Source organism: Dromiciops gliroides, chromosome 6, assembly GCF_019393635.1.
Source record: "Dromiciops gliroides isolate mDroGli1 chromosome 6, mDroGli1.pri, whole genome shotgun sequence".
NCBI lineage: Eukaryota > Metazoa > Chordata > Mammalia > Microbiotheria > Microbiotheriidae > Dromiciops > Dromiciops gliroides.
Window position 1 is genome coordinate 15,393,993 of NC_057866.1, and position 25,951 is coordinate 15,419,943.

Genomic DNA, 25,951 nt, shown 5'->3' on the forward strand with positions numbered 1-25,951 from the left:
AGCATTTAGAGATCAGGATGCTTTTTCCTCAAGCTGTTAGTAGCAGAATCATGGAAATTCTGCTGAAAGTTTTCCACCTGCATCTGTCCAGTTAACAAGAGCAAAATATCCCTCCTCTTTTGTCATTTCTCTTTAATTGCTGGATCCTTTGCGAACCACTAGAGGTCCCCAGAATGCTAAGAACCTCCTGTCCTTGGTGTTTAGAGACTATTAGCTTCCTTTTCCCTGCCCAGACATTTAGGGAATCGTTCCATTACTTTGACTGATCTTTCCTTTGGATCAAACCTGTCCAAGGGATTGGTTCTATAGTACCTTTGTATCACCTTTAGGGTGCGCTTGACATTCAATAAATAGCTCATTACATCCAGGCTAAGGGTGGCAACAGTTCCACTCCAGACTTTGTGCTTGGTGCTGGACAAGTCACTCAGCCTTTCTATTCCCAGTATAATTTAATCCTCTATTGTAGCTGGTTATTCTTGTTCTCATTTCCTGTCTTCTCCTTCTTTCCTTTCTTTTCTCGGTTTCTCCTTCCTCTTTCTGATTTTGCTCTTCCTCTTTCTATTTTCTCACTCCCTCTTGTGCTTTCTTCCATCCCCTCCCTCTTCTTAATCTCTCCTCTCTTTTCCTTCCTATCTCCTCTTTATGTCTATCATAATCATTTGTATTCTTGCCTTCACCTTCTTCATCTTCCATTATTTTTTCCTTCCTCTTCTTTCATCCTTCTCCTTTTCTACCTTTCACATCTGACTGACATTTTCAAGTTTCCATACTGATTTCACATTCATGATTTATTCCATCTACATAACAACCCCACAGAGGAGATTATAATAAATATTGATACACTCATTTTTACAAATGAGGAAACTTAGAAGATAGGTATTAAGTGACTTTCTCTCAGCCGGCACCAAGAAAAGAGGAACTTTTACCTAAATGTTAACATCTTCTTCTTCTTTTTTTTTTTTTTTGTTTGGTGAGGCAATTGGGGTTAAGTGACTTGCCCAAGGTCACACAGCTAGTAAGTGTTAAGTGTCTGAGGCCGGATTTGAACTCAGGTACTCCTGAATCCAGGGCCGGTGCTCCATCCACTGCGCCACCTAGCTGCCCCGGTTAATATCTTCTTAATGACTAAACCAACAGTAGAACCCAAAAACCTTGGTATTTGATCCACTGTTCCTTTCCCTTTGCCTCATTTCCAGACTATATGTAGGAGATCAGATTTATATAAACATAAGAAATGAAGGCCTCCCTGGAAGAATATGGAGGCAACTATATTCCTCCCTGACCAGCTGGACAGCTTTATTTTCTGCCATATAGACACATTAGTACATACCCATGCTTTTAGCTGGCTGGCTCAGGGCCAATAGATGGAAAGATTAGGGCTTCCTCTGCACATGGGCTAGCATTCTCTAGCTAGGTTCCTGGATTCCATTAGATTCATATCATGTCCCCCAAATACAAGCCCTGGCCCATCCTTCCAAGTACAATGACTTCTAGTGAGGTCCTATTGACAGATTGTGTGTCTTCCCCCCAAGCCCTTAAAGGACTAGACAAGCTAAGTTTGTACAAGTTCCTAACCTTCCTGGCTAAACGCAGTCTATTTTATGGTCTTAACAATTCAGAGAAACCATTTACTAACTCATAGAGGGGTTTCCATTTCCATAGAGAGAAAACCTACAACAATGAAATTAGGGATCCTTGAAATGCTGAAGCTTGTGTGAGTATTGTATGTATCCGTGTGTATATATGAGGCAGCGACATGGCTCAGTGGATAGGGTGCTGGGTCTGCAGTCAGGAAGCTGTTGCTCAGTCATTTTTCAGTTGTGTCTGACTTAACCCCCTACAGGGTCATGAAGAGTTGGGAACGACTGAACAACAACATTATATTCATATATGCATAAATATAACTGTACATATATTTCAGAATCTTTCAACAAGTCTTTCAGTCATCAAGATAACAATTTCCTGGGTTCCCAGCCCTGGAAACTACTCACAGTTGGCTGGCATGTTGGTGCTCTTCCCTGACTGCTAGGAAGCTGCTACCCCTTCTGTTGTACAGGTCCTCTGCACCAGGGTAGGAGGACTTCCGCAGAGCACAGTCCCATGATGTAAGTGAGGTCATTAGGCAATTAGAGGATGTAGACAGCATCCCTAGTGGGCCATTGGGCAGAGCTGGGACTGGGTATAGGCCTCGTAGGTAGGCTCTTAGGATTTAACACACAGGGGACCCAACAAGGGATACTTTTTAATGACTTTTTAGAAACAGACAAATTAGTGACAAATTCTGCTCAACAGCCTTTGGTGGGAATTATTTTGTGATTAGTCAAGTTGCTTGGATTTCAGTGAAGGCCTGGTTTTTCTGGTTGGCTAGGAACATACAAGGGTACAATATTAAACTTCTGATATTTTGTGAAAACATTGGTAATATGTTAAAATTGTAGAAGGGACTTATGATGTCATCTCATGCAAGCCAAATCTGAGTTCACTGTATAACTTGGCTCCTAGTGTTGTGAAAATTTCTAAGTCCGATGAAAAACAGAAACAACAAAGTCTCCAAGCCATAGAAAATAAGTTTATTGAGAGAGGGCCTAGCTCACAATAAAGCTGGTCAGTCAGGGGTAGGACCTGAAAGACCCCGAGTAGTGTCATTGGCTGTTTTTATATCCCAACAGGGCTGTATTTATATGCTACTAATTTTAGACACACAACATAATCAAAATGGGCACTTCTGAAAGACAAACACACTCAAAGTGATGCATATTAGTGCATATTTGTTAAAAAAAGAGCCACAGGGGGAGCAGCTAGGTGGCGCAGTGGATAAAGAACAGGCCCTGGATTCAGGAGGACCTGAGTTCAAATCTGACCTCAGACACTTGACACTTACTAGCTGTGTGACCCTGGGCAAGTCACTTAACCCCAATTGCCTCACCAAAAAAAAAAAAAGTTGTGGATTTGACTGATAGTTATGTGTGGATTTAGCTTATAGTTCTGTGGTTACAGAACTACTTCAATGTGGTATATGTATAGCCTTACTAACATCTATCTTACCTAATCCATTATCATTGACTTAATCTACTAATAAAATAAAATATCTACATATATTAAATCACAATTTTAGTTAATATACTGATTATTACCATAATTAAATCACTTCTAACTATGGGGTGGGGAAAATCTCACCGACACCAGTACTCATCCAGCTTCAGCTTAATGACTTGGTGCTGGGGAACTCACCTCCTATTGAGCCAGGCTATGAAACCAGCATAGCTCTAATGTTTAGGATATTTTCCCTTATATTTAACCCAAATATTTTCCTCTTCAATTTCAGCATATCATTCCTAGTTTGTTATATAGCTCCAAGGACAACAAATTTGATTTATTTCCCACACAATAGTTTTCAAATAATGGAAAAAAAGCTCTTCTGCTTCCCCCAACTCTTTTCTTCCACAGGCTAAATGGTCTTATATTCCCCACCATTTAAATTTTGGCAGGGATTGCTTTTGATTTGTTTTTGTCATTTTGAACTCAAAACTCTTGACACATACACTTATTTCAATAGACAGGAGATTGTATATGAAATTGTATAGTTTGCTTTTTTTAAAAAAAGGATATAAGTGCAACATATTAGTTTCAAGACTGTCTGCTTATCTGTGTCCTTCTGAACTTTCCTCTTCTATCATGTGCATTAAAAAATAAAAGGATACGATGATTCTATTTTCTTTCTTTTCTCCTTTTTCTTTGATATATCAACTTACAGCTCTCTCTCCAAAATGCCCCATGCCCCAAATTAAAAAAAAGGAAATAACCTAGAAACAAGCTAGCACAGTTTCCCTGTTGATTTTTCCATTGTCAATGTCTTGCATGTGTCATTTCATTTATGAAATCTTCCTTTGCCCAGTGCTGGTAATAGTGGAGTTTATGTGGTGGTTATTCCTTCTTCAATTCTCCTTTTCTCATTAGAAATAGTAAATACATTTTTCTCCTTCTTGCTTTTTTCCCTTGGGAATTCTCTTTTCTCCTTCTCCTCTCTTAAAATGGTTGAGGTAGAAGAGACATTCCCAAGTCTTCTTATTTGTTGTCTTATCTGCCTCCGTGACCCAAGATGCTAAGTTTGGGAATGATCACTTGTTTCTTTTTCCCCTCTTTAGTTCTTCTGTTATATCTATGGATAATGGAAGCATTTATTACTAAGGAAGAGATAGAAAAGCATTATAGGAGGTAAAATGGATAATTTTGAGTATATTAAATTTAAAAATTCTTGCACAAACAAAACCAGTACATCCAAGACTAGAAGGAAAGCAGAAAATAGGAACTTTTTATATCAAATTTCTCTGAAAAAGGTCTCATCTCTCAAATATATAGAGAACTAAGTAAAATTTATAAGTAGTCCTTCCCCAATTGACAAATGGTCAAAGGATAGAACAGGTAGTTTTCAGATGAAGACATCAAACCCACTATGGTCATATGAAAAAATGCTCTAAATCACTATTGAATAGAGAAATACAAATTAAAACAACATTGGCTATGCTCAAAAGGCTATAGAACTGTATATACCCTTTGATCTAGCAATACCACTGCTAGGTTTATAGCCTAAAGACATCTCCCAAAAGAGAAAAAGACCTATTTGTACAAAAATATTTATAGAAGCTTTTTTTGTGGTGGTTAAGAATTGGAAATCAAAGGAATGACCATCAATTGGAGATTGACTAAAAAAGCTTGTGGTATATGATGGTGATGGAATATTATTGTGCTATAAGAAATGCTAAACAGAATGATTTCAGAAAGGCCTGGAAAGACTTGTATGAACTGATGTATAGTGAAGTGAGCACAACCAAGAGACCATTGTGCATAGAAATAGCCATATTGTTTGATGAACTGTGAATGACTTAAGTATTCTCAGCAATACAATGATCTAAGACAATCTCAAAGGACTAATGATGAAGCATACTATCCACCTCCAAAGAAGGGACGGATATTGACTGAACACAGACTAAAGCATGCTATTTTTCACTTTTTTTTCCCAGGACAATGAGGGTTAAGTGACTTGCCCAGGGTCACACAGCTAGTTAACCGTCAAGTGTCTGAGGCTGGATTTGAACTCAGGTCCTCCTGAATATGAGGCCAGTGCTTTATCCACTGTGCCACCCAGCTGCCCCTATTCAAGTTTTCTTACAAAAAATGACCAATGATAATATTTTACATAATTGCACATGCATATCCCATATTTATCTGATTGCTTGATGACTCAGGGAGGGGAGAGAAGAGGGAGGGAAGGAGGAATAAAACTTGGAAGTCAAAATTATAAACACAAATGTTTATCATTAAAAAAAAAACATCTTTGAGGCACCACCTCATGACTATCAGATAGGCTAATATACTAGAAAAAGAAAATAATAAATGCTGGAAGGGACATAGGAAAATTGGGACACTGATGCACTGTTGGTGGAGTTGAGAACTGATCCAATCATTCTCGAGAGTTATTTGGAACTATACCAAAAGGGCTATAAGACTGTGCATATCCTTTGACCCAGCAAAACCATTAGTAGGTCTGTACTCCAAAGAAATTTTTTAAAAAAGGAAGAGAAAGTATGTACAAAAATATTTATGGCATCTCTTTTTGTTGTGGCAAAGAACTAGAAATTGAGGGGATGCCCATCAATTGGGAAATGGCTGAATAAGTTTTGCTAATATAATTATTATGGAATACTATTGTGGTATAAGAAAGAATGAGTAGGATGCTTTCAGAAAAATGATGCAAGTGAAGTGAGTAGAACCAGGAGAACATCGTACAATGTAATGGCAATATTGTATGATAATCAACTGTGAACGACGGTTATTCTTAGCAATATAAAGATCAAAGACGGGGGTGGTTAGGTGGCACAGTGGATAAAGCACCGGCCCTGGATTCAGGAGTTCCTGAGTTCAAATCTGGCCTCAGACACTTGACACTTACTAGCTGTGTGACCCTGGGCAAGTCACTTAACCCCCATTGACCCGCAAAAAAAAAAAAAAAAAGATCAAAGACAATTCTGAAGGATTTATGATGAAAAATGCTAACCATTTCTGAGAGAATGCAGATAGAAATTTGCTGGGTTTTTTAACTTTCTTTTTCTTTTCCTTTTTTGGTCTGTTTTCTTTCATAACACGATTAATATGGAAATTATACATACTAATTTGGAAGTTTTACATGACTGCAAATGGTTAATCTACATCAAATTGCTTGCCTTCTCAATGAAGGGTCAGGGGAGGGAGAGTGGGAGAGAATTTGGAATTCAAAATTGTAAAAAACAAAGTTGAAAATGTCTTTTTGCTTGTAATTGGAAAAATACATATTAAAATTAAAAAAGAAACACTTCATTCTTCTATTTTTTTGTTCAGTTGTTTCTATCATGTCTGACTCCTTTTGATCCCATTTGGAGTTTTCTTGGCAAAGATACTGGCATGGTTTTCCATTTCCTCCTTCTCTAGCTCATTTTATGGATGAGGAAACTGAGGCAAACAGGGTGAAGTGACTTGCCTAGGGTCACACAATTAGTAAATCTGTCTGAGGTCAGATTTGAACTCAGGAAGATGAAACTTCCTGACTCTAGGCCCAGTGCTCTATCCATTTAACCTAGCTGACATACCTCATTCTTGCACAGTTCTTTCCATTTTTTCATATGTGTTTTCTAGATGTCTCTTGGTTCCTGTATTTACATTTCAAAATTTCTATTCAGCTCTGGTTTTTCACTGGGAACATCATAAACTAAGAGTCCATTTGAATTCTAAATGGATAATCCTGTCATTAGTTACTCTTAGTTTTAAGCCTTTATCTTTGGCAATTCCAAGATCTCTTGAGTGCATTATGGTGGCAGCAGTCAAACTTTTTGAGATCCAGATTACTGTTCCTTGTTATCTGAACTATTTCTTTTTGGTTGCTTGTAGTATTTTTCTTTGACTTGGAAGCTATGAATTTTGGCCATGATGTGCCTAGGTGTTTTCATTTTGGAGTTTCTTTCAGAAAGTAATCAGAAGATTCTTCTATTTTCACTTTGCCTTCTGTTTCACAGTTTTCACTTAGGATTTCTTGAAATTTTTATGTATGACTTTTTTTTTTTTGGTGAGGCAATTGGGGTTAACTGACTTGCCCAGGGTCACACAGCTTGTAAGTGTCAAGTGTCTGAGGCTGGGTTTGAACTTAAGTCCTCCTGAATCCAGGGCTGGTGCTTTATCCATTGTGCCACCTAGCTGCCCCCATGTATGACTTAAAAAAAAAATAAACATTTTTATTTAAAGTTTTGAGTTCCAAATTTTATCCCTTCTTTTCTTTCTCCCTTCTTCCCTTCCCCCTCCCATAGGCTACAAGATGTGGATTATACATGTGCAAAAACATTACCATATTAGTCATTTTCTATAAGAAAACTTGAATAAAAGAAAAAATTAAAGAAAGTGAAAAATAGCATGCATGCTTCAGTCTGTGTTCAGTCAATATCAGTTTTTTATTTGGCAGTAGACAGTGTGCTTCATCAATAGGGATTGTCTTGGATCATTGTATTGCTCAAAAGACTTATGTCATTCACAATTCTTCATCAAATATGTTGTTGTTTCTGTGCACAATGGTATCTTGGTTCTGCTCACTTCACTAGTATGTATGACTTTTTAAGAAAAAAATAATATTTTCAGGGATTCTAATAATTCTGAGATTTTCTCTCCTTAAACTGCTTTCTAGAAAAGTATTTTGTATGAGTAAATACCTTATATTTCCATCTATTTTCATTACCTTTTGATTCTCTTCCAATATTTCATTTTGTCTCATGGAGTCATTGATTGCAGTTTATTCCATTCAAATTTTGGGAGATTCAGATACTTGGGTAGCTTTAGCACCTTCAGTGTTTTTTAACACCTTTAGTTTTAAGTGATTTATTCACCTTTATTTTTTTTTCTCCAGAGTTATTTATTTATTTCTTGCTTTATTTTCCAGGTATTCTTGTAGACCTCATGACCAAGATTCCACCCCCCTCAGAAGTTCTGTTTATAGATATTGTAGAATTAGTATGTTTTGGGTTTGACTGTTGGGAAACTCTGGATCCATAGTATTAAAAAGGTTTTGCACAAATATTTATCTATTATTTTCTTCTTCTTTTTTTATGAGGCAAATGGGGTTAAGTGACTTGCCCAGGGTAACACAGCTAGTTAATGCCAAGTGTCTGAGGCCAGGTTTGAACTCAGGTCCTCCTGACTCCAGGGCCAGTGCTCTATCTATTGTGCCACCTAGATGCCCAGGTTTTGTACAAATAAAACCAGTGGAGAGGAGCTGATCACAGTTAATCTTCACACAATGTTGCTGTTACTGTGTACAATGTTCTCCTGGTTCTGCTCACTTCATCTTGAGTAAAGTCTTGAAGGAAGGTAGGGATTGGGCAAGATAGAGGTGCAGAGATGGGAGATGGAATATTGTATATTTTTTGTTGTGTTGTTCAGTCATTTCAATTGTGTCTGACTCTCTGTGACTCCATTTGGGGTTTTCTTGGCAAAGATAGTGGAGTGATTTGAAATTTCCTTCTCCAGCTCATTTTAAAGATGAGGAAACTGAGGCAAAAAGGGTTAAGTGACTTGTCCAGGGTTTACAGTTAGTAAGTGTCTAAGACTGAATTTGAACTCAGGAAGAAGTCTTTCTGACTTTAGGCCTGGCATTCTACCCATTGAATTACTTAGCTACCCCAAAAATTGTATATAGAGGGACAGTAAACTGGCCAGTTTGGCTGAACAAAGAGTATTCCAGATTGTGAAGGGATTTCTATTTTAAAGAGAGGTATTTGTACTTTATTTTAGAAGTAACAGTTGGCTTTGGAACTGTGATAAAATAATGGAATTTAGCAGATGCTTAAAGGCCCACCTGGAGATTAATCTAAACTGATTGAATCAAGTGAGAGTGATTGACTGCTGATTAGCCTACTTCAAGTTACCTAGATTGTAATCACACCTGGCTAGCCCTTAAGTAGTTATTGTTCTCAGAAGCTAGACTGGGAACTCAACTTGAGAACACCTTCAAGTCCAGTGAACCAATGGATTTGGATGACACCAACCAATCAGCTTGAAGCAGTGTGTAAGGACTGCCTCTGTTCCAGACCTATAAAAAGCTTCCTCAATGAGTTTGCTGGAGAGTTCATGATTGAAGCAGGCTCATGGCAGAGGACCTGAGGAAGAACCAGCCCAGGCTGGAACTCTAGGCTAGGTAGGCTTTTTCTTAACTTTCTGAACTCCGTGTGAATACCTGTATGCTTTAATCAATGCTTAATGCCCAAAGACTGGTGCTAAAGCTTCTAATTTAAGGTGACCGCAATTTAGATTTTAAACATCACAGAACTTAGGCAAACAATCAGGAATATAAAAGCAGAGGTCATGTCCTTATCATGTAAGTTCTTTGGAGACCAGGACTCTCTTACAATTTTACTTGTATTCCTAGCATCTAGACCAGTGTCTAGAAAAAAGTAGGAGTTAAGGAATGGTGGATAATGGATTGTTTGATTATTCAAAAATGGAAGTCTTCTAGGTGGGACCAGCAATCTTTAGTCTAAACTCCTTTCCATTCTACTCCTCTATAACTTGAATTGATCAGTGATGTTATGGACATTTTTTATTTCTTTTTATTATTTGTTACTCAGACCCATTTCTACTGCAAATTGTGGATAATTAAAAGTCCATCTTAATATTAACCTCACTTGACCAAAACCTGTCTTGTGGGATGTGAAAATAGCCTTCAGGCCTTAAACATTCTTTAGATATAAGAAGTTGGAGGATGAAGCTAATGTCTCTCATTTGGTAACATGTAAAATCCTTCTCAATCAGCCTATTTGTGAATCCTTTAAATGTAGTTTAATTTGTAATCTGATTTCATTTACCTACTGTTTGACAAAGTTTGTTTCCTTAGGGGATATGTGAGATCATAACTCTGGGTTTGTTGAACTTTTAATGCAACTGAAGGAAGTTTTGGATTATGGAGCACCACATAGACCAGTCACCTTTCCTTCCTTCCTTCCTTCCTTCCTTCCTTCCTTCCTTCCTTCCTTCCTTCCTTCCTTCCTTCCTTCCTTCCTTCCTTCCTTCCTTCCTTCCTTCCTTCCTTCCTTCCTTCCTTCCTTCCTTCCTTCCTTCCTTCCTTCCTTCCTTCCTTCCTTCCTTCCTTCCCTTTCCTTCCTTCCTTCCTTCCTTCCTTCCTTCCTTCCTTCCTTCCTTCCTTCCTTCCTTCCTTCCTTCCTTCCTTCCTTCCCTTTCCTTCCTTCCCTTTCCTTCCTTCCCTTTCCTTCCTTCCTTCCTTGCTTTTCTTTCCTTTTCTTTTCTTGGCAATTGGGGTTAAGTGACTTGCCCAGGGTCACACAGCTAGTAAGTGTTAAGTGTCTGATGCCACATTTGAACCTAGGTACTCCTGACTCCAGGGCTGGTGCTCTATCCACTGCGCCACCTAGCTGCCCCTAGTGATCTATCTTTCTTAGTAATATCCCAGCGCATAATATAAATCAAGTAGCTTTTTCCTTAAGCTATTAGGAACAGAATCTTGGAAATTCACCTCAGTGTTTTCTATCTTCACCTGGTTATTAACCCTGAATTAATTATCTCTTTGGTTTCATTGTCCTTTCCATCTTATATCGGTAGGAAACCTTAGTCTGATGAAGCTGTGGACCAGTTCTCCTCCTCTTCCTCCTTCTTCTGCTCCTTCTCCATAACAACTCTGTGAGGAAGGTTACATCCACTATTATACTTATTTTGCAAATTAAGAAACTGAGATGAGAAATGTTGAGGCACTTGCTCTCAGCCAATATAGGGAGAAAAGAAACTTACTCAAAGGTCCAACTACTTAATGACTAAATAACTGGGACCCATGGCCTTTTGTTTCATCTGCTGTTCCTTTCCCTGTGCCCCAGTCCCAGTCTATACATTGGAGATCCTCTTTATATACACACACAAAGAATGAAGCACTCATCTATCTTCTTCCTTAACCCTTGGAACAACTTTGCTCTGGGAAAGATGGACATGTTTCATGAACAGCTCCAAGCTCTTGGCCAGTTGTTTCATGACTAGTGGTTAGTCAGAGAAGAGTCTGTTCTACCTAGGGGAAATAATTTTATAGCTCTGGTCCCAGGATCCTTTGTACTCATAATATACTGACTTTTGTGGTAACTTAGAAAGTCATTTTAGAAGCAAAGACATCTGGTGCTATGCAACTTTCTCTCATGTATGAATGATTTTCTGTTCACATGGACCGGTCTCTGCACCCAGGCAGGGGCTCCAATAATGAGGTAATTGTGTCTCTTGAACCCTGAGCCTATAGAATTATCTTTGATAGTTTAAACCCCGGGGAAAAAGCTATTTCTCCATTTCAGGCCTGATCCTGCCTATTGGCTTTTGAAGAATCTCAGATAAAATACATATTCTTTAATGAAAAGATCTGGAATTTCATGGAAGTGGATGCTCCCTCAGTAAACACAGATTAAAACCCCTTTATGCCCAGTTGTTATCCTATCTTCCTGTGTTGTTGTGGCTTCAAACAATCATCCTACGGTGGCAAGTCTTTTTTTTTTTAAATCTAAAACATTTCCATATTCATCATTTTGTATAAGATACTTTGAATAAAAGAAAAAAGAAAGGAACAAAGTGAAAAATAGCATGTTTCAGTCCGTGTTCAATCAATGTCAGTTCATTCTCATTGATGGGTTAACAGATCCTTGACGTATTAAATTTTTGGTGTGTATACTTGTGTGTATAATGTATGTCTATGTGAATAAGCTTGAAAGGGTAACAAAGGCAGATAAATCTGAGTAATCCAGTTGCATGATGATGTCCAGTGTTCCCACTTGTCACACCAGTGGAAGCTACTTGCAGTTGGCTGGCATTCTAGTGCTTTTCTCAGACTGCTAGGAAGCTTCTGTTTCTGTTTCATGTGTAATCTTTCTGAGCCAAGGTAGGAGGACCTCTGCAGAGCACAGCCTCATGGTATGAGGTCACCAGGCAATTAGTGTATGTTGGTAGCATCCCTGATGGGTTGTTGGCAGAGCTGGGACCAGGGGTGGGCCAGAGAGATGTGGGTTTAGGCCTTACACAGTGGCTCCAACAAGGGACACTTTTAATGACTTTTTAGAAATAGAGGTGTTTAGTGCCAAGAAATTCTGCTCAACAGCTCACTGTGGGATTTATTTATGCTAAGTCAAATTGCTTGAATTATTTATGGTGAACATTCCATTTTTTTTACCTTCCCTCTGAGATCATCATCCCTTTATCCCGCCTATATCTTGTTTGCACATAGTTGTTTACATGTCATCTCCCTCATTAGACTGTGAGTTCATTGAAAACAAGGACTGTCTTTTACCTTGCATATCCCCAGCACTTAGCACAGTGTCTGCCACAGAGTTAGGTACCTGATAAATGCTTGTTGCCTTGACTTGATTTGACACAGTTGGTACAATTTCCAACATTTTGAAGTAATAGTGGCAAGATCTTTAAACTGTTGGCTTTTAAGAACTAGAAGGGACCTTAGAGGTTGTCTAGTACAACAGAAACCTGAGTGGGATTTTTTTTTTCCTACAACCGTGCCAATTATCTTCATCTAGCTTTAAATCAAAGACTTGGTGATGGGTGACTCACTACCTATTGAGAAAGGCTAGTCTCCACAAAACTTAAAAAAACCCAATTCTAAGCATTAGGAATTGCAGCCCCTTCCCCCCAACCTTGAATCCAAATCAGTATATCCTTAAACTTTATTCCATTTTTTCTAGTTTAGTTATCTGGTGCCAAGGAGAACAAGTCTAATCCCTTTTCTTTTTCTTTTTTCTTCTTTTTTTTCTTTTTTTTTACGGGGCAATGGGGTTAAGTGACTTGCCCAGGGTCACACAGCTAGTAAGTGTCAAGTGTCTGAGGCCGGATTTGAACTCAGGAACTCCTGAATCCAGGGCCAGTGCTTTATCCACTGCGCCACCTAGCCGCCCCTCTAATCCCTTTTCTATGAAACAGTCCTTCAAATACTACAATATGATTATCATGTTCTTAACTTTTTTTCTATCCTCATCTTCATTTTTTCCTACTATTTTCTTGTGGTATGGATTCTCGGTTCCTCAGAATCCTACACTCCTTTATGAACTCAATATGTCTTCTCTAAAATTTGCCACTAGCATAGGATATCATGCTCCAGATGTGATATGAATGTAGGAGAATTGAAAGTAGTATGATCATCATCTACATTTGAGACCCTCTACTTGTAACACAACCCAAGATGCCGTATCAAACTTACTTAAACTTCCACTTTACTAAGGTCCTTTTCAAATGAACTCTTGTCTAGCTAAGTCTCCTTTCTTGTCTCCCAACCCCAACTCTACAGTTATGCAACTGACTTGAAATTAATTATGGGACTTTGAAACTGGGGTATTGGTCATAGCAAATGTAAAGCCAGGAAGCTGTCGTGATGAGATAGACAGTTGGTTAGGATTGAAAGCAGTGGAGTGAGATGCCCAGGGATTCAAATCCTGGCTTTGCTGCTTTCTGATTCATTGGCCTTGAGGCTTCTTGGTTCCTCACTTTTCTTATCTGTCAAATGAAGGGGCTAGATGGGAGGTTCTGAGGTCCCTTCTCATTCTAAAGCTGTGATTCAAAATTCACTGGTTATATATATACATATATATATACATATATATGTATACACACACATATATATGTATATATATGTATATATATGTATATATATGTGTATATATATATGTATATATGTATATATATGTGTGTGTATATATATATATATATATATATATATATATATATATATATGTGAGGCAATTGGGGTTAAATGACTTGCCCAGGGTCACACAGCTAGTAAGTGTTAAGTGTCTGAGGTCTGATTTGAACTCAGGTCCTCCTGAATCCAGGGCTGGTGCTCTATCCACTGTGCCACCTAGCTGCCCCCTGGTTATATATTTTTTAATACAAGCTGCATAACTGTGAAAGTTATCTTCCACTCCTTTAATTTTTAAAAAATGTGTCTATTCATATTAGATTGTAAATGTATTTAGAATTTATTGTGGCAGAAGGTGTTGATCTAAACTAATTTATATCATACTTCTATTTAGTTTTCCCAGTAGTTTTTTTTTTCATGACAATGAGGATTAAGTGACTTGCCGAGGGTCACACAACTAGTAAGTGTCAAGTGTCTGAGCCTGGATTTGAACTCGGGTCCTCCTGAATCCAAGGCCAGTGCTTTGTCCACTGTACCACCTAGGTGCCCCTCCCAGTAATTTATATTAAAAAAGGAGTCTTTCTCCATAGAAGTTTGTATTTCTTGGATGCTAGATTGTTGTGTGTGTCACTTAGAATTTCTTTTTTTTTTTTTTTTTTTTTTTAGTGAGACAGTTGGGATTAAGTGACTTGCCCAGGGTCACACAACTAGTAAGTGTTAAGTGTCTGAGGCCTGATTTGAACTCAGGTCCTCCTGATTCCAGGGCCGGTGCTCTATCCACTGTGCCACCTAGCTGCTCCCACTTAGAATTTCTTAAGGGAGGGGAAACGTGTTTTAATATAAGCCATGAGAAACCAGTATTGATCATTGTTTTTTATTGCAATTTTGTTGTATTTTAGGATTGTTTTCATTTTTATCAGGATAGTTTTTATGTATATAATTTCCTGGTTCTGCCTTCTTCATTCTCCATCAGTTCATATTAGATGTTCCATGCTGCTTTTTTTTTTTGGTGGGTTAAGTGACTTGCCTAGGGTCACACAGCTAGTAAGTGTCAAGTATCTGAATTGGATTTGAACTCAGGTTCTCCTGAATTCAGGACTGGTGCTTTTACCCACTGTGCCACCTAGCTGCCCTCATGTTGCTTTTTTCCCCTTTTTTGCCTTTTTTTTCCCTTTTGGCAGGGCAATGAGGGTTAAGTGACTTGCCCAGGGTCACACAGATAGTAAGTGTCAAGTGTCTGAATGTGAATTTGAACTCAGGTGCTTCTGAATCCCAGGGCTGGTGCTTTATCTACTGTGCCACATAGCTGCCCCCCATGTTGCTTTTTAAAAAAATCATTGCATCTGTAGTTCTGAACAGAACAGTAACATTTCATTCATAAACTACCATTTTTCAGAGGGTCTCCAAAAAGCCTATGCTTAATTTCCAGGTTTTTTTTGATACTACAGAAAGTTAACATATGAATATTTTTTATATATGACAACTCTTTCCTGCCTTTGATTTTCATGGTACACTCTCCTTATTGCAAATTGTTTTTCAAAACAGCTGGGCCATTTCCCAACTCCACCCACATGCATTAAGGTGATTGTCTTGTTGCTTTTCCAATACTGAGTATTTCCATCTTTTACCATCAATGCCAATTTGATGTGTATAAAATAATAATTCAGATTTTTATTTCACATGTCTATTATTATGATTATGATTATTATTGTGGGGCATTGAGGATTAAGTGACTTGCCCAGGGTCACACAGCTAGTAAGTGTCAAGTGTCTGAGTCCTCCTGAATCCAGGGCCAGTGCTTTATCCACTGCACCACCTAGCTGCCCCAATTTGACAATTTCTTAATCAGAAGTTTTGTTTTTTAACTGTTTTCTCTCACAACCTAGCTAATGTGGGGATGTTTCCCATGACTACTCATGTATGACTTATACTGAATTGCTTGAGTTCTTGGGGGTGGGGGATGGGAAGGGAGGAAGAGAAGTTGGAACACAAAGTTTGAAAAAATTGATGTCAAAATTTGTTTTTACATATATTTTGGAAAATAAAATTCTAAACAGAAAAAATTAAAGCCTTCATTGTAACAAAGTAAATGAAGATAATTAGTCACTTAATGATGGATGCCTGTAGAGTACACACATGCCATTATCTACTTTACTTTCTACATTAAAGATTATACATAGTTACATTCAATAATCTCTCTGCAAAAGACCGCTTTGTCCTTTTGGGACAAGCTCTGTGGCTGGTGATTAGCTTGGGAATAATGGGCATATGGTGTTTTCTAGTGATTCTCCCATAGACTTTATCTTTTTTGTTTTTTGGTGAGGCAATTGGGGTTAAGTGATTTGTCCAGGCTCACATAGCTAGTAAGTGTTAAGTGTCTGAGGTCAGATTTGAACTCAGGTCCTCCTGACTCTAGGACAGGTACTCTATTGACTATGCCACCTAGCTGCCCCGTTCTCATAAACATCACACAATTGGGATTTTATAATAATTCACATTTACATAGAACTTTAAGATATATAAAGTACTTCCCTCACAACAACCTTGTGATCTAGGTTGGACAAAGGTCATTCTCTCTCTCCTCTCTTTTGACTGCCCTGGATTGGTTGTTGCTGCTACCCTTCTCTTCTTCAATTAAACATCTCCCAACTCCTCACTCATGCCACAGATTCAGTCCATTGCCAAATCTTTCCATTTCTACCATTACAAAATCTCTCGCACCCATCTTTTCTCTCCACTCACATATCTACCACCTTAATTTAGGCAAGAGGAGAGGAGGACTGATACTAATGTAATTTCAAGGCTTTTTAGTAGATCCTAATTTTTATTGCACTTGTGGCCTCACAATTGTCTTTTTTTTTTTTTTTTTGCAGGGCAATGGGGGTTAAGTGACTTGCCCAGGGTCATACAACTAGTAAGTGTCAAGTGTCTGAGGCCGGATTTGAACTCAGGTACTCCTGAATCCAGGGCCGGTGCTTTATCCACTGCGCCACCTAGCCACCCCCCCACAATTGTCTTTTATACTGGGCCCCTCAGAAGGATTTGGAGGCAATGAAATTTGTTTCTGTCTTTCCTAGTTGCCCATTAACACAGATCCAATTACCTTTCAGAAGACACAAGTCGTCTCTGTAATCTCTTCATGGCTGACTTCATCTCCTGGTTTCTCAGGGTATAAATCATGGGGTTCAAGAGAGGGGAGATGACAGTGAAGGTGACAGAGATGGCTTTGTCAGAAGGAAGGGCAGTGAAGGGCCTAGCATATACATAGATGCAGGGCACAAAATGCAGAGTGACCACAGTGATGTGGGAGGAGCAGGTGGAGATGGCTTTTCTCCTGCCCTCTCCTGTGTGAGACCTCAACATCACCATGATGACTGTGTAGGACACAATGAGGAGAAAGAACCAGAGTGTGGTGACGAGACCATTATTGGAGATCATTAGGAGCTCCAGAACAAAGATATCAGTGCTGGCCAGTTTGAGGACTTGGGGGACATCACAGTAGAAACTATCAATGATATTGGGCCCAGAGAAAGGGAGTGGGAGCAACAGAGAGATCTGAACAATGGAATGTATGAAGCCTCCCACCCAGCAGGCCACTAGGAGCCCAAGACACCTTCCCTTACTCATGAGGGTCACATAGTGAAGGGGCTTTGAGATAGCCAAGTACCGATCATAAGCCATCACAGAGAGAGTAAAAATATCAACCCCGCCAAGGAAGTGGAAGAAAAATATCTGTGTCATGCAGCCATTGAAAGAGATGGTCTTTCTCTCCGCTAGAAGGTCCAGCAAAACCTTTGGCGCAGTGATGGAGGAGAAGCAGATATCCACAATGGATAGATTTCTGAGCAGGAAGTACATGGGCATGTGAAGGCGAGATTCACAGGTCACAGTGACCATAATGAGAAGGTTTCCCAGCAGAGTTGTCACATACACCAGGTACAATAAAAGAAACAAGACTATGCTCAGCTGTGGAGACTGGGCAAGGCCTACAAAAATGAATTCCTTCACCCTGGTATGATTTCCAAGCTCCATTAGCTCATGTTTCCACTTCCTTGGCCACCTTGGAGAAAAAAAAAGAGATGTAATTTTATGACTAGGGAGAGTGCGACATTCTCTAACTGGCAACAGACTGTTGCAAGGCAGTGAGAACCCTGTGTAGTTCTTTTTCCCTATCCATTTTTTGAGACCTCCCCATGTCCTTATGTAAACAAACAATTTTAAGTCCCTCTTCTATATGACTATCCTCACCAGCTATTTTTATTTATGGAATCCTTTATCTGCTTATGAAGTCAAGGACCTTATTGGTCCTTGGTTGGTCTCCCTACTGCTTAGTCCTGAAGCAAGAAGGGAACTAGGACTGGTGCCCTATCTCTATAAAAAGCCATGCCAATGATGGAAGGATGACCTCCTTTGCTATGGAGGAGGAAAAGGACCCAGGAATGGCAATATTGTGAGGAAGAATTATTCAGCAAGGGGGCAGCTAGGTGGCACAGTGGATAAAGCACTGGCCCTGGATTCAGGAGGACCTGAGTTCAAATGTGGCCTCAGACACTTGACACTTACTAGCTGTGTGACCCTGGGAAAATCACTTAATGTTCGTTGCCCAGCAAAAACCAAAAAAAATTTCCGGCAGGTTTTGATGTGTGCTGATTTTGAGTCTATACTCTCTTTGGGAAGGGAAGGGAATAAGCATTAATATAACACCTAGTATATGCCAGGCACTGTACTAAGTGCTTTAGAAATATTTTATTTAATCTTTACACCAACCCTGTGAGATAGGTGTTATTTAAAATGTGTGTGTAGGGGCAGCTAGGTGGTACAGTGGATAGAGCACTGGCCCTGGAGTCAGGAGGACCTGAGTTCAAATTTGACCTCAGACACTTAACACTTACTAACTGTGTGACTGTTGGCAAGTCACTTAACCCCAATTGCCTCACAAAAAACCCAAAAAAACAAAAAATAAAATGTGTGTGTATATATATTTGTTTTATTAAATAGTTCCTAATTATATTTACATTTTTATATATTCATTTAAAAAATATTGAGTTCCAAATTCTCTCCTTCCCTCTTGCCTCTCTCCCACCCATTGAGAAGGCAAGCAATATGATTTCAAATAAACATGTGAAGTTATGGAAAACATATTAGCCATGTCACAACAAAAAGCACACAGAAAACCAATAAAAATTAAATGAAAAAGTATTGGTGCTGTTATCCCAGTTTTATATTTGAGGAAACTGTGGCAAAGTGAAGTTAAGTGACTTGTCCAGGATCATACAACTAGTAAGTGTCTGAGGATGGATTTGAATTCAGGTCTTCCTGATGTCATGTACAGCACTCTCTCCATTGAATTACCTAGCAGCCTAGTAAATGATCTCAGATTGATTAGGCTTACCTCTCTTCCTGCTGTAGCCTGGATTCCAGCACACCTGAGGCTTTGGGAACTTTCTACCTGCAGCTGCTGAGCCTTGGCTACATTTTTGCCTCCTCTCTCTTTGTTCCTGCTTTCCTCTATTCTTTAGTCTTCATGGTTTCTTTCAGACATCGCACTTTTCCTTTTGTGAATTAGACTTGACCTCCTGCTTTGGCCATCATTGGTCATTCTTTGGTGAAACTCCCTCTCAGTGCTGTAACTTCCATTATAGACTGGGGCAGAGATTAAGTTAAATAACAAGGCATGTGCCTTATAACTCATATTGTAGGGAAGCCTGCACATTCTGAGCTCTCCTTGTCTTCAGAACCTATCAGGAACATTCAAATCTCATCCAGATGAGACCAGTAAAACCATGCAGTTTGACAAATGAGGATTGTTCTGGGCATTTCATGTAAGGGCTCTGGCAAATGACAAGAAAAGAAGCCTTGGTTATGAATGTCTTTGTTGCCTCTGAAGGCCATTGTGTCCCTTACCTTATTGTTGATCCTCAGAATATAGTGGGAAATTTGCTTGACGTGTGGCCAGGGAAGCAGCTTGGTGTAGTGGACAGAGGGTGTGCCAAGCAATTTGACGACCTGGATTCTAATACTGGATTTGCCACTTATGGGATTCTTCACCATGGGTAGGTTTACTTTATTTACCCAAGGCTCAGCTTCTTTCTTTCTTTCTTTCTTTCTTTCTTTCTTTCTTTCTTTCTTTCTTTCTTTCTTTCTTTCTTTCTTTCTTTCTTTCTTTCTTTCTTTCTTTCTTTCTTTCTTTCTTTCTTTCTTTCTTTCTTTCTTTCTTTCTTTCTTTCTTTCTTTCTTTCTTTCCTTCCTTCCTTCCTTCCTTCCTTCCTTCCTTCCTTCCTTCCTTCCTTCCTTCCTTCCTTCCTTCCTTCCTTCCTTCCTTCCTTCCTTCCTTCTTTCCTTCTTTCTTGGCAATGAAGGTTAAGTGACTTGTCCAGGATCACACAGCCAGTAAGCGTCAAGTGTCTGAGGCCGGATTTGAACTCAGGTCTTTCTGAATTCAGGGCTGGTGCTTTATCCACTACACCACCTAGCTGTCTCCCCAAGGCTCAGTTTCTTAATGTTTAAAATGAAGGAGTCATAGTGGGTATTCTCTAAGGTACCTGCCAGCTCTAGTTTTTCTATGAATCTATTTTACAGAGGAAACATCTTGGTTTCAGCCCAGGTTCAGGTCAATTATCCATGTCTACTTGTCCATCTATTATCTTGTGCAGTAATAATAGTTACTGAGTACACTGACTTGAAAAAACTGCATAGTCTTTGATCTCCACAAAATATACCTTTCTGTTCTTTCAGTACTGCCTAAGGCAAAACATAGGACTGGTGGATTTGAGGAAGTTCCTACTAACTCACTAACTTATCTTCTCTGGGCCTCAGTTTGCTTCTTTGGAATATGAAGGAGTTAGACTCGATGGTTTCTAAATGACTATATTGTCCCTTTGACATCTATATTCTAAAGGCCCCTAAAGCCAGAAGAATTTTTTAACCCTGAAGGAATCAGGAAGTTTGGTTTACTCAGAGCACTACTCCTTTCAAAGTATTCCGGTTAATTGAGTTTTTCCTGAAATAAGTTTGTCATTAATCATTTTGGTGAAGGAATTAAGTCAGGGTGGCAATGACTATTTCCCTTAGATGATCTGATGATCTCACACACACACACACACACACACACACACACACACACACACACACACACACACAGAAAACTTCCCTTAGGGACATTTTAAATTTCTGCCCCTTGACCTCCTGTGCTTTTGATAAGAGGTCAGAGAGCTCTTGGTGTTCATTTCCTTTTTTTTTTTTTTTTTTTTTTTGCTAAGTGACTTGCCCAGGGTCACACAGCTAGTAAGTGTCAAGTGTCTGAGGCACTTGAGTCCAGGGCCGGTGCTTTATCCATTGCGCCACCTAGCCGCCCCCTGTTCATTTCCTTTTATTGGGAGGAAAGCTCAACCAGACAGAATATACCATGGTTTTACATTTGGTAACAGCCCATGTTTCCTATTTGGCCTCTGCAAACCACAAGAGGCCCAGTAGAATGTTGAGGATCTCTGTCCTTGGTGCTGAGAACCATTCTTTTCTTTCATGCTTCCCTTTGTGTTGAACCTTTCCGGGGATCAGATCTGACAGCATTTGTGTATGATATTCAGTATTCTCGGGCTCAGGTCCCTGGAGCGCTATGTGTCTGACGCTCTGTAGCAGCTTTCAGGGAAGTGATGGCAACTGGTACCACCCAGCTTCCCAGCCTATGCCTCTATTTTCAGGGGCTATTGTGGCAACTTCCTCTGAGCCCTGAGAATGCTTCTGAATACTTTGAAGCATCAGGGGAAGCCTCTTTTTTTTTTTTTTTTTGTCAGCCCCTGTTTTGCTCACCAGCTTGTTAAGGAAGTCTGATAAAGTGGTCAGTCCAAAGGTTCAGGATATTTTGACTTTTTACATCAGGGGTCTGTGATTTCACTGATGTGTAACTCTCATCACTGAGAGATTGCAATCCGTTCTAACCCCAATACACAGTCTTTCTGAGTTGTTGTGGCTGAAAAACCCTCTTGGCTAGTCTTTTGGTAATGAAAGTCTCTGCATCAACTGAGCCAACGGATCTAAAATGATTTGTGGATCTCAAAGTGCTATATAAATGTTGTGCCGTTATTATTTTTTGGCTTGGATGACAGATACACAACATAGTCTGTCACTGAGGCCTTTCTAGCCTGGTTGTATCTGCTAGAAATTTGGTGCCTTGGTATAGCCTTGCAGAGCTCACTGTTATGTTTCAATGACCAGGCTTCAAACAGGGTTTCTGCTACTTACTTGTTGGAATTTGAACAAGTCAGTTACCTCTTGACCTCAGTTTCCTTATCTATAAATTGAGGGTTTGGGGCTCAAGAATTTTTTTTTTGTAGGGCAGTTGGGGTTAAGTGACTTGCCCAGGGTCACATAGCTAGTAAGTGATAAGTGTCTGAAGCTGGATTTGAACTCAGGTCCTCCTGATTCCAGGGCCAGTGCTCTATCCACTGTGCCATCTAGCTGCCCCCTCTTTTTTTTTTTTTTTAAAGAATTTCTAAAGTCCCTTCCAGCTCATTAAAAATAAATACACTTAGGAAAAATTGGAGCTGCCCTGGAATCAGGAGTATCTGAATTCAAATCTGGCTTCAGACACTTACCACTTACTAGCTGTGTGATCCTGGGCAAGTCACTTAACCCCAATTGCCTCCCTAAAAAAAAAGAAAAACCCTTGAAATGAACATATATTTAATGAACAGTACTTTAAATGACAGCTAAAATGGTCTAGTAGATAGAGAGCTGGGTCTGGAGTCATGGAGACCTGAGTTCAAATCCAGATTTAGACATTAGCTTTGTTACCTTAGACTTAAATCACTAACCCTCTGTTTGTCTCACTTTTTCTTATTTGTAAAATGGGAATAATAGTAATAGTGCCTACCTCCCAGGGTTGCTGTGAGGATCAAATAAGATAATATTTGTAAAATACAAAGTACAGTGCCAGGCACAGATAAATCAGTATAGAAATGTTATCTACTACTATTATTTCCCATAAATGTATATTTTAAAAAGTATGTATTTTAATAAATGTATATTCCTTCACTAAAGTTAGAAACTTCAACCTTCTGTGACTAGAGATAGTGAGTCTGGGATCTTGGAGCTCATGCCATTAGGATGGGAATGTGGTGAAGATGAAATCCATCTAAAAGAAGGTACCTGGGTGAGGGAGCTTGGCAGTCTGGTGGCTAGAGTTCTGGGCCTGCAGTTAGGAAGATGAGTTCAAATTCAGCCTTAGCTACTTAACTAGATATGCGACCCTGGGTAAGTCATTTAGCCTGTGACTGCCTCAGTTTCCTCAAAAATAAAATGGAGGTAATAATGGCATCTATATCACAGGGTTGTTATAAGGATCAAATGAGATATTTGTAGAGCACTTTGTGTCATGCTTGGAACATATTATGAGCTTAATAGATGCTTATCCCCTCCCATGCCCACTTGAGTTGGAATCCTGCCTCTGCCACTTGCTACCTTGGTGACCTTGGACAAGTGATCTAACCTCCGTGGGCCTCAGTTTCCTCATCTGAAAATGAAGGCATGTACTAAGTACCTTTAAGGTCCTTTCTTGCTCCAAATCTGTGATTGGATGACTAAGAGAGTTTAAATTCTCTTAAGTCCTGCCAACCAGCAAAGGTTTGTGGTAAGGGACTCAAGAGACAAAATATGTCTTTTGTTCTAGGATCATCCCGGCTAGCTTCAGAGAAGCTCCCCAGCTGTCTGAGCGCAGAAGAATGCTCATAGGAATTTTACCCCCATAACAATTCTCCCAAACCAAGACCTAGTTAAGTGGAGGGGTCCCTTGCACTAATAAAACCATAGATGCCTGAGGAATTCAAATAAGTAGATATAAAAATGGGGTTGGAGTCAGGAAGACTTGAGTTGTGATCCTGCCTCAGACACATAACAGCAGTGTGATCCTAGGCAAACCACTTCATCTCTCTGTCTCAGTTTTTTCATCTGCAAAATGGGGATAATAATAGTACCTACCTCCTATGGTTGTTGTGAGGATCAAGTCAGGTATTTTTAAAGTGTTTTCCAAACATCAAAACACTATATAAATGCTATTAATATTATTACATTTATCTATCTGTATACAAACTTCAGCAAGGGAACAAATGTAGATAAGTGAAACACATGGTCCAGTCCATCAGACAGCTATGTCCAGGTGTCCCAGCCCTGGAAGCTACTCACCCTTGGCCATCATGCTGGCAGCCTTCCCAGGCTGGTAGGAGCTCTTTTAAGCCAGAATAGGTAGCAGTACCTCCACAGAGCACAGCCCAGACAATTATAGTAGTCATCCAGGCTCCCTGGTGGGATGAGCTGGGCCAAGGTATAGACTGGGTAGGAGGGCACTTAGGGCTTAACACACAGGGGGCCCAGCAAAGGATACTTCTTAATGACTTTTTGTAAGTACACTTAGAATGCCAAGAAATTCAGCCCAAACTCCATTGGGATTCAGTTTGTGATAAGTCAAATTCTTTGAATCATAGGGAAGACTCGACTTTTCTGGTAAACAGGAACACAGAAGAGATACAATTCTCTACCACTAATATTTTGTTGATACATTATAATTGTAAGGACATTAAAGCCCAAGAATTTGTAGGTACCTTATTGTACATCTAGTTCAACCTCATTTCACATGAAGAAACTGAGGCTTAGCGTAGTTAGTTAACTTTCCCATAGTCACACAGATGACAGGCATCAGAAGAGGAATCTGAAATCAAATCTTCTTGACTGAAAGGGCATCATTCTCTCCACTATGCCAATGCAATAACTATATTCCTTAACTATGTATGGGGGATGGTTTGTAACTAGCCACAATAAAAGGGGAATTATAACTGGAAAAATAGGACATTTTGGCTACATAAAAATAAAGCTTTTGTACAAATGAAAGCAATCCATCCAGAATGTAAAAAAAAGATTGAATAGGAAAAGGTTTTCATTACATCTGACAAAATTTTGATGTTGGACAAATGTATACATTTCAGACTGAGGCTAGGAACAGGCAATTTTCTGAATCAATTAAAAAAATTTCCCTAATTACTTGAAAAACAATTTTAACATTTGAAAAAACTTTTTTGAGTTCCAAATTCTCTCCCTTCCTCTTCTCCCCCACCATTGAGAAGGCAAGCAGTTTTGATATAACTTATAGATGTACAGTTATGCAAAACATATTTCTGTGTTAGTCATGTTGTGAAAGAAAACACAGAGAAAACACTCAAGAACAATAAAGTAAGGAAGAAGGATGCTTCAATCTTCATTCAGACTCCATCAATTCTTCCTCTGGAGATGGATAGCAGTTTTCATCATAAGTCCTTCAGAACCGCTTTGGATCATTGTATTGCTGAGAATAGTTAAGTACCTAAGATACAGCAAATATTAGCAAATATGTTGCAGTTTGTGTGTTATGCAGTCTTGTTCAACTCTTTGTGACCCTACTTGGGGGTTTTCTTGGCAAAGATCCTGTAGTGGTTAGCCATTTCCTTCTCCAGTTCATTTTACAGATGAGGAAACTGAGGCAAAGAGGGGAAAGTGACTTGCCCAAGGTCACACACTTGCTAAGTGTCTGAGGCCAGATTTGAACTCAAGTTCTTCTGACTCCAGGGCTGGCACTCTCTCCACTGAGCCACCTAGATGTCTCCTGGACTTTCTTTACCTTTGAGTTATCTCTAAAGGAAAACTGAGTACCTTAAGGTTGACAAAGGGATTTACACATATTATGTCATTTGATTATCACAACAAACCTGTGAGATAGGAAGAATTACTGCCCCCATTTTACAGATGAGGAAAAATCATCTGTAAAATGAGGGGAAGGAAACAATCTTTTATTTATAGTGCCTACTATGTACCAGGCACTGTGCTAAGCACTTTGATAATATTCCCTCATTTGATCCTCACAATAACTCTGGGAAGTAGGTACTGTTGTGATCCCTATCTTACAGTTGAGGCAAATAGGGCAGGGAGAGCCACTTCTTGTCACACAGCTAGTAAGCCACTGAAACAAGATTCAGACTCAGGCCTTCCTCACTCCAAATTCAGCCTTCTCTTTACTGTAGCACCTAGCTGCCTATCAGACCACAAATGGTTATAATAATGACATGGGGCTTAGGATAAATCAGAAGTTTCTCCTGTGAGAAGAAAAATGAAAGATGACCAGATATCAGGACAGACTTATTGAGGAATCAAGGGACTATTAAAGCTTAGATTGACCAACTAGATATCTGGATGGACATACCTAAGAAGTAAGGGGAGGTAAAATTCTATAGCAGG

General features: G+C 39.3%; 1 protein-coding gene across 1 annotated transcript; it reads right to left on the bottom strand.

The window, feature by feature from the left end:
- Positions 1 to 16,792: 16,792 nt before the first annotated feature.
- LOC122732394 (olfactory receptor 4D11-like) lies at positions 16,793 to 17,725 on the bottom strand. Its single transcript, XM_043972518.1, has one exon. It carries the CDS (start codon positions 17,723 to 17,725, stop codon positions 16,793 to 16,795), a length of 933 nt encoding a protein of 310 aa, XP_043828453.1.
- Between the last annotated feature and the right edge of the window lie 8,226 nt (positions 17,726 to 25,951).

Bases quoted from the DNA above. Each gene is read 5' to 3' on its own strand.
- LOC122732394 (XM_043972518.1), bottom strand. From the start codon at position 17,725: ATGGAGCTTGGAAATCATACCAGGGTGAAGGAATTCATTTTTGTAGGC.